This window comes from Oncorhynchus gorbuscha, linkage group LG12 (assembly GCF_021184085.1).
Source record: "Oncorhynchus gorbuscha isolate QuinsamMale2020 ecotype Even-year linkage group LG12, OgorEven_v1.0, whole genome shotgun sequence".
Taxonomy (NCBI): domain Eukaryota; kingdom Metazoa; phylum Chordata; class Actinopteri; order Salmoniformes; family Salmonidae; genus Oncorhynchus; species Oncorhynchus gorbuscha.
Window position 1 is genome coordinate 11,940,122 of NC_060184.1, and position 12,930 is coordinate 11,953,051.

Consider the following 12,930-nt stretch of genomic DNA (forward strand, 5'->3'; position numbering starts at 1 on the left):
AATCATTTGGATGTATTTTGTGCGCCTGTGTGATCGAAATGATTTATAGTCAAGAACTCACGCTCGCCCCACAGTAGGCTATTGTACTCGGGTTGGGATTGCTGCTAACACCACATCTATAACAAGACGAAGGCCCTGGTTCGTATTGCTCTGGCGCCCTCACCTGACCATTATCTGACACAATTACTCGTTATAGATTAGGCTGTTGATCTCGGCTCACAGTACAGACATTGATATCTGACATAGGAGTGATGACAGCACGTCCGTAGCCTATCTGTTTTCTCATATGCATTATCGTCAAACAACTGCTGCTGTTGCGTGGATTGACAAGCCTACTGAAAATGACTAATTAGTTTGATTTGACAATAGAAATATAGATGTATTTGTAAGTCGCTCTGGATAAGAGCGTCTGCTAAATGACTTAAATGTAAATGTAAATGTATTTGACAATGTTAAACACAATACAGCCACCCATGCGGATAATGCATTTACAATCATCGAGGATGACACAAAACAAGTTTGAACACGTATTTCCACTGTGGTCCTCTTAAATGGTAAAAAAACAAAAAAAGTAGAAACATAAACGTAGTAATCCTAGGTTACACAGTATACCTAGCCTACTGGGCATACATTGGTTAGACAGATAACATAACAAAACAAAGGACGACGTTGTCATAGTCTAGAGTATTACTACATACAGAAATGTTTTCCTTTCTTCTATAGCTCGATCATTAGCCAGCTTTTGACATTCTTTTTAAATTATGTTATGGGTGGCATGGCTTTGAGATGCTGTGGTAGTTTGTTCCACTCAAACGCGCCAGTATATAAAAAGGTGTTCAGCAAAAAAAATGGAAAGTCTGGTCTCGTGACTCCTTTTAGTATAACTGACATTTATCAATAGGCTTTATGCATGTTGCACTAAAACTTCTGCTAACTTTCAAATGCATACTTTCGTAGACATGATAACCTACTCTGACCGTATACTTTCGTAGACATGATAACCTACTCTGACAGTATATTTTCGTAGCCCGTCTTTGTTAACTTCATCACGACAACATTTAACATTACATTTAAGTCATTTAGCAGACGCTCTTATCCAGAGCGACTTACAAATTGGTGCATTCACCTTATGACATCCAGTGGAACAGTCACTTTACAATAGTGCATCTAAATCTTAAAGGGGGGGGGGGGTGAGAGGGATTACTTATCCTATCCAACGAAGTAACATCTTATCCACGGAAGAACGGGCGCTGTTCAACGTGCTGAATCTTGGACAACGTCGGCGAGTCATCAACAAACAAAAGTAAACGTATCTTCTGATAAAGACGCAGACTTCTTTAACATTCAGTCAACAACAAAATATAACCACTTGCAATATTTTACATTTTGTCGTGAGCTTACCTGAGCTTTTCTTCGCATTAGATGACTGGTATATCCAAATATATAGCCATGTGGATAGCCATCGGTATCCACATAGAACGCACCCAGATCCTCATATGTGGACATCGTTTTTTCCACCTCAGAGGTCCCAGCGGAATTATATAAAGCCATGGAAAGTCCCTCAAGTCTCTATAATTATGTTAAACCGACACGCACCAGGTATCATCTTGTATTTTCATATTTTCAACGTTATATTCCCATCATGACAAAAGCAGCTTTCTCTTGTCCGATTCCGAAAGTTCCACAACCAAGTCCGTAGGCTATCATGTCTTTCACAGTGGCGCTGGAATCGGATCCCATTCGGTCGCGCTCATTCCATCAGTCCCAAATGAAAGCATATGAGGGTACCACGCGTGGACCACCTGAAAGCATCCGCCCCCTGCCATTCACTCGTTCACTCACACAGCGTCTTCAAACACTGGTTTTTGAATGCGCGCTCACGCCGCATTCGGTGGACACACCAGCGGACACATAGGCCCCCACAAGCTCCCATGTCGTCTATTGACATATTCATATTGGTTTGTCTCCATTGCTCTATTGGTGTGTGTGTGTGTGTGTGTGTGTGTGTGTGTGTGTGTGTGTGTGTGTGTGTGTGTGTGTGTGTGTGTGTGTGTGTGTGTGTGTGTGTGTGTGTGTGTGTGTGTGTGTGTGTGTGTGTGTGTGTGTGTGTGTGTGTGTGTGTGTGTGTGTGTGTGTGTGTGTGTGTGTGTGTGTGTCCTTTTGGTCGGGAGACTGATTTCATATTCTCAAGCATAAGTAATGTAATAATGCAACTATGTTACTTGAGTTTAATATTTCAATGCATAGATCGGCAGTCATGGGACAAAATGGCCAACCTTTTTTTTTTTTAATGAGTACAACATTAGACTGTTCTGTTGTCAGTGCCGTAGAGATCGCCTGATGTTTTCATTAGATTAGTTTTTTAAAGAAAAATATTAGCCTTTGTAGTCCTATATGGTGTAGGCCTGTACTTGCTTAAAAGTGACAGTAGTGCGCTCTCATCTGTTTTCATATTCGTGTAATATGCCTATGCGCCGCAGCCCTTCTAGCTTAGTCATAGCCCACTTCACCTTTATTTGGCCATCAGTATGTGCCTGTTTGGTGGATAACCTTTACCTACCCGTAGGGAGATGGCCTCTGAAATTAATCAACCGGTTCATGTAGGGGTTGCCCATTAGCGTTCTCCTTGTGTGGGGTTTTTTACAACCTGCTTTTCTGTGCGTCTATGTTGATTGATGCACGCCAAAGCCACCTGACCCACAGATAAAAACGGAAAATGACTTCAATCCTATCAGGGCAGTCGGGGCTTTTTGTATTGCCAGAGATGGAGGAATATCCACGAGTGACTTCATCACAATGCTTAATTGAGTAGATAACGTCTATTTTTCTTTGGCGCTTTAGAGGCGAATTGTAAGACATTACATCCTGACGCCTAAATAAAAAAATCTTATCTTCTGAACACAGAAAGCTCGTTTCAGATAACCAGGCGGCCATTATGAGCGAAAACAAAGTCATTTCTGTCAAACGTGTTCTATTGCTTCATCTCCCAGAAGTTAGGGGTTGGTTTGTCTGATTGTTCCAAGAAGCCGGGGGTCAATTACTCTCCTTGTAAGACCTTGACTAAATGGCTTTTAATAAAGTGAAACCTTCAGCTGGAAATGTGTGACCCTTTATAAAGGAGTAATATGTACTTAGTGCTGAATGATGCCTGTAGCTGAATAAGAAAGAGTACAACTGAGGCTTGTGCCTTTGGTCAGAGTTATGCTTGTTTCCAGATACTCTTTTCCATATGGAGAACTATAGGCCTATACCCTTTGAGATTAAGATGTGTCTAGACTAGGGATCCAATCACAATTGTATGCATGCATTGATTTAACCAGCAGAATAGTTAAGAGGAGTGAGAGGGACCATTTAATTTCATATCAATGATTGCTGTGGTGAAGTCTCTCGCATCCCTTTGGAAATGTTGGCCAAAAAAGCAGAGATCCAATAACCGGATAGCCATGCATATTAACATGAATTTAGGTTACGTGTTCACCTACATATACCACCCACAATCAATGAGACAATCCAGAGACACTTGAAAACACTCCCTTTCCTTGCATTCTTTCATTTGGATTAGGCATAAGCCAGTATTAGTATTAGGCATATGCCAGTATTTGTATTAGGCCTATGCCAGTATTTGTAATAGGCATATGCCAGTATTTGTAATAGGCATATGCCAGTATTTGTAATAGGCATATGCCAGTATTAGTATTAGGCATATGCCAGTATTTGTAATAGGCATATGCCAGTATTTGTAATAGGCATATGCCAGTATTTGTAATAGGCATATGCCAGTATTTGTAATAGGCATATGCCAGTATTTGTAATAGGCATATGCCAGTATTTGTAATAGGCATATGCCAGTATTTGTAATAGGCATATGCCAGTATTAGTATTAGGCATATGCCAGTATTTGTAATAGGCATATGCCAGTATTAGTATTAGGCATATGCCAGTATTTGTAATAGGCATATGCCAGTATTTGGATTAGGCCTATGCCAGGGTCAGACCATAGGTTAAACACACTTTCAAACAGCAATACACCTGTCAAGAGGGTTATGCCTAGAACACACAGACAGTATATACATTTGCGCAAAATAGTATGCATCATCATCTGGATGTGTGTGCAACAAAAGTTCAACACTCACCTTCTTGCTACCATTTCTGTCCAGCCGTCTATACATTCAGTTTGATGCATAATAAATCCAACGTATTTGCCTCTAATGCTGCAGGCAAATAGCGTGTCATTGGAACGGAATGTAATTCTGGTGTACCAAAATGCAATGACACTGCCGGTGTGATCGAGGCCTTAGAAATTATATTTTAATGAATTGTCAGGGTCCAGAGGCAATCATTATATGCCATTGTAAAAAAAAAAAATTAACATGGGCACCCATCTGTGGGAGTAGGCTTGGTCTGCCCCGAAAGGTGACGAAAATCCCAAAGAAAGTGTCCCACGGGACATCTCAGATGTTAACCAGCCTGTGTAATCTCGCCAGTCAAGTATTTCCCTTTAATTAATACAAAGAGAAGCTCTGGATAGAAATGTTTTGTCCAACTTCTTAACCTGTAGCTTATCCTCGGGAAAGAAAACACAGTGAAACAGTTGGCAAAATAGAGCCAAGGGCCATGTTTGCTTCCGTCGATCGATTTAAGACTGTTTCACTTATTTTAGACAACAAGAGAGTCACATTGTAGGTTAGGCCTATAGATGTGGTAAATAAGAATTTGTTCTTATCTGACTTGCCTAGTTAAATAAAGGTTCAATAAAAAAAATCTAATACAAACGAGGTAAAGAGGTCAATGGAATTCGGCCAAAACAATGGAAACGCCATGGAAACGCTTGGGGGAAAGATGCTGTAGGGGAAAGATCCCGAATCTCCTCATTACATTTACATTTACATTTAAGTCATTTAGCAGACGCTCTTATCCAGAGCGACTTACAAATTGGTGCATTCACCTTATGACATCCAGTGGAACAGCCACTTTACAATAGTGCATCTAAATATTTTAAGGGGGGAGGGGGGTGAGAAGGATTACTTTATCCTATCCTAAGTATTCCTTAAAGAGGTGGGGTTTCAGGTGTCTCCGGAAGGTGGTGATTGACTCCGCTGTCCTGGCGTCGTGAGGGAGTTTGTTCCACCATTGGGGAGCCAGAGCAGCGAACAGTTTTGACTGGGCTGAGCGGGAACTGTACTTCCTCAGTGGTAGGGAGACGAGCAGGCCAGAGGTGGATGAACGCAGTGCCCTTATTTGGGTGTAGGGCCTGATCAGAGCCTGGAGGTACTGAGGTGCCGTTCCCCTCACAGCTCCGTAGGCAAGCACCATGGTCTTGTAGCGGATGCCTAAGCCAGTGGAGAGAGCGGAGGAGTGTGACGTGAGAGAACTTGGGAAGGTTGAACACTACATGAGTTGTAGGGGTTTAATGGCACAGGCAGGGAGCCCAGCCAACAGCGAGTTGCAGTAATCCAGACAGATGACAAGTCATTAGGACTGCGCCGCTTCCTGTGTGAGGCAGGGTCGTGCGGATGTTGTAGAGCAAACCTAAGGAACGTGCCACCGTCTTGATGTTAGTTGAGAACACAGGGTGTTGTCAGGATCACACCAAGGTTCTTAGCGCTCTGGGAGGAGGACACATGGAGTTGTCAACCGTGATGGCGAGATCATGGAACGGGCAGTCCTAGGAAGAGCAGCTCCGTCTTGCCGAAGTTCAGCTTGAGGTGGTGATCCGTCATCCACACTGATATGTCTGCCAGACATGCAGAAATGCGAACCTGGTCATCAGAAGGGGGAAAGGAGAAGATTAATTGTGTGTCGTCTATGCATAGCAATGATAGGAGAGACCATGTGAGGTTATGACAGAGCCAAGTGACTTGGTGTATAGCGAGAATAGGAGAGGGCCTAGAACAGATGGGGGACACCAGTGGTGAGAGCGCGTGGTGAGGAGACAGACTGGTAGGAGCGACCTGTCAGGTAGGACTCTAATCAAGCGCAAGATGCCCAACTCGGAGAGGGTGGAGAGGAGGATCTGATGGTTCACAGTGCGAAGGCAGCCGATAGGTCTAGAAGGATGAGAGCAGAGGAGAGAGAGTTAGCTTTAGCAGTGGGAGCGCCTGAGAATCTCAGTTGAATGACTAGTCTTGAAACCTGACTGATTTGGAAAGCAGGTCATTCTGAGAGAGATAGCGGGAGAGCTGACCAAGGACGGCACGTTCAAGAGTTTTGGAGAGAAAAGAAAGAAGGGATACTGGTCTGTAGTTGTTAACATCGGAGGGATCGAGTGTAGGTTTTTTCAGAAGGGGTGCAACTCTCGCTCTCTTGAAGACGGAAGGGACGTAGCCAGCGGTCAGGGATAAGTTGATGAGCGAGGTGAGGTAAGGGAGAAGGTCTCCGGAAATGGTCTGGAGAAGAGAGAGGGGATAGGGTCGAATGCGGGCAGGTTGTTGGGCGGCCGGCCCAAGACGCAGATTTCATCTGGAGAGAGAGGGGAGAAAGAGGTCAGAGCACAGGGTAGGGCAGTGTGAGCAGAACTATGTCGTTTGACTTAGCAAACGAGGATCGGATGTCGTCGACCTTCTTTTCAAAATGGTTGAATCTGCAGAGAGGGAGGAGGGGGGGAGGGGGAGGAGGATTCAGGAAAGAAGGTGGCAAAGAGCTTCCTAGGGTTAGAGGCAGATGCTTGAAATTTAGAGTGGTAGAAAGTGGTTTTAGCAGCAGAGACAGAGGAGGAAAATGTAGAGAGGAGGGAGCGAAAGGATGCCAGGTCCGCAGGGAGGCGAGTTTTCCTCCATTTCCGCTCGGCTGCCCGGAGCCCTGTTCTGTGAGCTTGAGTCTCCATGGAGCGGGAGGGGAGGACCGAGCCGGCCTGGAAGATAGGGGACATAGAGAGTCAAAGGATGCAGAAAGGGAGGAGAGGAGCGTTGAGGAGGCAGAATCAGGAGATAGGTTGGAGAAGGTTTGAGCAGAGGGAAGAGATGATAGGATGGAAGAGGAGAGAGTAGCGGGGGAGAGAGAGCGAAGGTTGGGACGGCGCGATACCATCCGAGTAGGGGCAGTGTGGGAAGTGTTGGATGAGAGCTACAAGGTAGTGGTCGGAGACTTGGAGGGAGTTGCAATGAGGTTAGTGGAAGAACAGCATCTAGTAAAGATGAGGTCGAGCGTATTGCCTGCCTTGTGAAGGGGGGAAGGTGAGAGGGTGAGGTCAAAAGAGGAGAGGAGTGGAAAAAGGAGGCAGAGAGGAATGAGTCAAAGGTAGACGTGGGGAGGTTAAAGTCGCCCAGAACTGTGAGAGGTGGAGCCGTCCTCAGAAAGCTTATCAATGCATCAAGCTCATTGATAACCTGGAGGGCGATAAATGATAAGGATGTTAAGCTGGTAACTGTGATTCAAAGGAGGCGATAGACAGATGGGTAAGGGGAGAAAGAGAGAATGACCACTTGGGAGAAAACCACCCCGCTGACCAGAAGCTCTCGGGGTGTGAACACGTTGGGCGGACGAAGAGAGAGCAGTAAGTAGCAGTGTTATCTGTGGTGATCCATGTTTCTGTCAGTGCCAAGAAGTCGAGGGACTGGAGGGAGGCATAGGCTGAGATGAACTCTGCCTTGTTGGCCGCAGATCGGCAGTTCCAGAGGCTACCGGAGACCTGGAACTCCACGTGGGTCGTGCGCTGGGACCACCAGATTAGGGTGGCAGACGCGGTGTGGAGCGTTTGTATGGTATGTGCAGAGAGGAGAGAACAGGGATAGACAGACACATAGTTGACAGGCTACAGAAGAGGCTACGCTAATGCAAGGAGATTGGAATGACAAGTGGACTAACAATGTTCAGAAAGTTAAGCACATCTTATTGACTAAAATGATTAAAATGATACAATACTGCTGAAGTAGGCTAGCTGGCAGTGGCTGCGTTGTTGACTTTGAGGCTAGCTGGCAGTGGCTGCGTTGTTGACACTACACTAATCAAGTCGTTCCGTTGAGTGTAATAGTTTATACAGTGCTGCTATTCGGGGCTAGCTGGCTAGCTAGCAGTGTGATTACGTTACGTTGCGTTAAAAGAACGACAATAGCTGGCTAAACCTAAAAATCGCTCTAGACTACACAATTATCTTTGATACACAGACGGCTATGTAGCTAGCTACTTGTAAGCTACGATCAAACAAATCAAACCGTTGTGCTGTAAAGAAATGAAATGAAAAATGTGATACTACCTGTGGAGCCAAACCGGGTTGTTGAGTGCGGAAGTTCTATTCAGTAGAAAGCTAGCAGAGTCTCCTATTAAGGACGACAAATAGCTGGCTAGCTAACCTCGGTAAATTAAGATAATCACTCTAAGACTACACGCTCTAAACTACACAATTATCTTGATGCAGCAAAGACAACTGTAGCTAGGTCGTTCAGTTGAAATAGTTTCTACAGTGCTGCTATTCGGTAGACGGTGGACGTTTGCTAGCTGGCTAGCTGCTGGGCAGATAGCAGTGTAGACTATGTTAGGACGACGAAATACGAAGTTGCAATAGAAGTGCTGACTGTTTCACTTTGTTGTCCTCTTTCTTTTCCTTTTTCTTCTGTCCTTCATTGTCCCCCCAGCAAAATTAGCCAACATTTAGGCTGTTGTTTATATGTGTAGGCTATATCACACTATGTTGAGGTAAAAAGTGGACATGTTCATGTCATCATCACCAATCAACTGCATTACAGTTAAAAACAACTGGCTACTACCACCGATTTCTCTATGCTAGCTATGCTACCGTACCAGTTTATATGAACGTTAGAATTTAGCAGTCACTTCTTCTAAACCTGAAAAGGGACTACTTCTAAATGTTATGCAGTGAAAACAGGAACATGTATCCAAATTTGACTTTAGTAACCACATAGTGGGCCTGTTACAATACATCAATCATGACAGATTTGATGAATATCCACTTTGTAAAATAAGATTTGTTTGAATGTACGCCAATCCGGTGTCATTCTGTCCTCCTCGGTCTGCATACCATTGATCTCTTTATCACATCTATGTAGGCCTAAGGTTAAAGGTATTTGTTGGCCCAGTCATAGGGAAATTGAAAGCTTGTGGGGTAAATCCAACCTATTCTCTATTCATGTACCCTTGATTGATAGCCTGTTGCAAAAACTGTCCCCAGTCTTTCCATATGTTATTTCTTATCCATTTTAGAATTAAATCATTGTTTTAAGGCCTTTTCTCCATGCGCAATGGAAAGGAGGAAGTGAGGTGAAACGTAAAATTAAATGGAAATAAATTCCAAACCAGTTATATAATCACACTTGGTGCTTTGAGATGACAACAACATTATTTCTTAATGTTCCATATGATTTGGACCCTCGTTCACACCAGACAGCCTACCACAGAAAAGCAATTTGGAGACAGTTGACTGACTGGTACAAATGAAAAAACAATTGGGTGCAATCATTTGGTCCGTGGACCGTGTCAAGGGTGCAGATCTTGGAGTTTGAGCTTTTCCAAGTTCTATTTGCAAGGTATGATGATGGAAGGCCCTTTGGCTGGGCTGTTTTCCATTTTAATTCATCGGGTTTAACCCTTGGGGTTTTGGTTGGTTGAAGGCCGCGCTTGGCTGAATCCATTTAAACATTTAAAAAAAACATTAATCTACAATGAGTGTTTGATGTCAGACAGTAAAGACAAGAGAGGTAGGCACTATGGTTGAGGAATGTGGTCTCTATCGTAGCCTATATCCACAGTAGGCATATAGACCTAGGCTATAGTACAACAATATTTAACCTTCGAATTTGTCCAGAAATATGCTAAGGTTTTCCAAAGATTGCAGTTTTCGAATAAAAGTAAGTCACCTGTGTGTATTCGTGTGTGTGTGTGCGTGTGTGAGTGCTTGCCTGCCTCCGCACGTGCATGTGCATGTAATGTCCCACGGTGCGTATAATGTCCTCATGAATGTCCCAGGGTGCGTATAATGTCCTCATGAATGTCCCAGGGTCAAAACAGAGCGCGTCCGTAAGCTGTCAAGCTTTCGTCGTTCATTGCTCTGAACCAAGTCAAAATTGTCTAGAAGCCTATCATAAAAGTTCATGAATACAAATAAGGTTAAGGTTATGCATAAGGTTAGCGGTGTGGTTAACAGGCCCCTGAGTGGTGCAGTGGTCTAAGGCACGGCATCTCAGTGTTACAGGCATCACTACAGACCCTGGTTCGATTCCAGCCTGTGTCACAACTGGCTGTGATTGGGTGGAGCACAATTTGCCCAGTGTTGTCCCGGTAGGTGTTTGTCTATGGTAAGCTGTCATTGTAAATAAGAAATTCTTCTTAATTCACTTTTAAAAAATGTAAACGTTAGGGTTAGATTTGGCTCAGTTGGTAGAGCGTGGTAATACCAGTGTTGTGAGTTTGATTCCCATGGGGGTGCCATGATGGGGGAAAAAAAGTACAAAAATGTATCCACTCACTACTGTAAGAGTGTCTGGTAGAAAATGGTTAAAAATCATATTGTAGAAATAGGTGGGGTATATTACCTTGTAGCTGTGGTAACTAGAAACGACCGCACTCGACATTCAGTGATCCAGAAATATCTGTTTAACCTGTTGACATGAGAGGGGAAGTGGACTGTATCCCAATGAACCACCGGCAATTCACTTGTTTATGAAGAAAAAAATGAAGCCCTTGTTGTGTCAGAAAGGCTCATGTGGACAGAAGGTTTTTTTAAGAGGCCCTGAGGCTTGGACAACATAGATTCATGTTGTAGGCTATTAGATGCAACATTATATTGTCTTGCAAAGAGATAAAATGGGTACAATGGAAAGGGTTAGACACAGACAATACATCTCATTTTGCTTCAACCATGCAATTATAGCAAAAAAAAGTAATTCTAGGCTTATTGACCAATTTTTTACATTTATTTAGAAAATAACAACTCACTTTACAATAGTTAAATGTATGTTGTAAATCAATAAACATAAACATTCACAAACATACATTATGTTCCTATACAAATAGGCCTACTCTAGTATGGGGAAAATAAATAGAATGTGTACCTACTGCGAGAGGAGAGGCCCATACAAAAACCGTCCTAACCTATTCTGATAATGCATTTGCAAATAATTGTAGCACGTCTTAAACAGTGACTATTGCATTCAAAAACAAACAAACATGTTATAGTGGACAGTGTCAATAAACTTCACAGATTGGCCTATACAGCAGTCTACCTCTGTTGTCCCGTTGGTCTTTGGAAACGTCCTTTTTTGGAGTGACGAAAGTTCAACGGCTGGGGTAGAAAGTTCCCTTGCGCTGATCGAGTGGTCCTAAACATTTCACAATTTCGGTAAATACTGTTGAACTGTCAAGAACCACTGGACCAAAGAGGTACAATCATTAATGTTCTTCAGGCACAAAAATACATGCACAAAAAAAAGAGGAAAAATATCTTGAATGCAAATCCAGGTTTTCTAAAGTTGGCATCCTGTAGTAAAGTACAGAATTAGTATCTTCACCTTCGTCTGGAGACAGTGAATTCCAGCTCTCAAATCCCGACTGTGCCTCTCACCAACAAGGTGCTCTATTTATCTATACAACTTGGTGTTTGACTGTTCAAACAGGTCTGATGATCCAGTAAGGAATGAAGCTCTTACCGGTCCGACCAGTCAAGCTCAGGTCCATTCACGCGGGCAGGGGCATTCCAAGGTCGCCTTCTGTTTACCTGTCCAACCGGTCTAAAGCCAGAGAGGACACACCTGTATGCTTCAGCTAAACTCATGTGGGTCTGTCCGTAGTCCCAGAATGGTTGTGAGGGAGATCCTACTTCTGTCTGGCGACGTCAATCATCGTTATAGGATTTGGTTTACCAACCTGGTCTCAGATCATTTCGGATTATCCTGTACGTAAATCCGAGACACTCCTTTTAGTATGATACGTTTTGTATGGGATATATTCATTTGTGAATGTCCATCACCCATTTCATACTTTGCCTTTAGTAACCATCTGTCTTATGTAACCATACCGTATCATACTCATTTGAGGGTCCTGGATTTACATTTACAATGTTACGTCCAGTCTATGAGACCAGGCTGGGTTCATCGACTGTCAAATGTGTCTATCACCATTATCTCAAAATCAGACAAGATACACATACAGTTGAAGTCGGAAGTTTACATACACTTAGGTTGGAGTCATTCAAAAACTTGTTTTTCAACCACTCCAAACATTTCTTGTTAACAAACTATAGTTTTGGCAAGTCAGTTAGGACTTCTACTTTGTGCATGACACAAGCAATTCTTTCCAACAATTGTTTACAGACAGATTATTTCACTTATAATTCACTGTATCACAATTCCAGTGGGTCAGAAGTTTACATACGCTAATTTGACTGTGCCTTAAAACAGCTTGTAAAATTCCTGAAAATGATGTCATGGCTTCAGAAGCTTCTGATAGGCTAATTGACATAATTTGAGTCAATTGGGGGTGTAACTGTGGATGTATTTCAAGGCCTACCTTCAAACTCAGTGCCTCTTTGCTTGACATCATGGGAAAATCAAAAGATATCAGCTAAGACCTCAGAAAAAAAGTTGTAGACCTCCACAAGTCTGGTTTATCCTTGGGAGCAATTTCCAAATGCCTGAAGGTACCACGTTCATCTGTACAAACAATAGTACGCAAGTATAAACACCATGGGACCGTGCAGCCGTCATACTGCCCAGGAAGGAGACGCGTTCTGTCTCCTAGAGATGAACGTACTTTGGTGTGAAAAGTGCAAATCAATCCCAGAACAACAGCAAAGGACCTTGTGAAGATGCTGGAGGAAACAGGTACAAAAGTATCTTTATCCACGTAAAATGAGTCCTATATCGACATAACCTGAAAGGCCACTCAGCAAGGACGAAGCCACAGCTCCAAAACCGGAATAAAAAAGTCAGACTACGGTTTGCAACTGCACATGGGGACAAAGATCGTACTTTTTGGAGAAAT

General features: G+C 43.3%; 1 protein-coding gene across 3 annotated transcripts in view; it reads right to left on the reverse strand.

Moving 5' to 3' along the window:
• The window catches only part of kif26aa (kinesin family member 26Aa), a 183,739-nt gene extending 182,161 nt beyond the window's left edge, over positions 1-1,578 (reverse strand). For 2 of the 3 annotated variants that reach the window (XM_046291099.1, XM_046291098.1), the window contains exon 1: positions 1,402-1,578. In XM_046291099.1, coding sequence (XP_046147055.1) covers positions 1,402-1,551 — 150 coding nt within the window. In that variant the 5' untranslated portion in view covers positions 1,552-1,578. The remainder of the gene's footprint in view (positions 1-1,401) is intronic. The other variant, XM_046291097.1, reaches the window with a different exon arrangement.
• Positions 1,579-12,930: the final 11,352 nt, after the last annotated feature.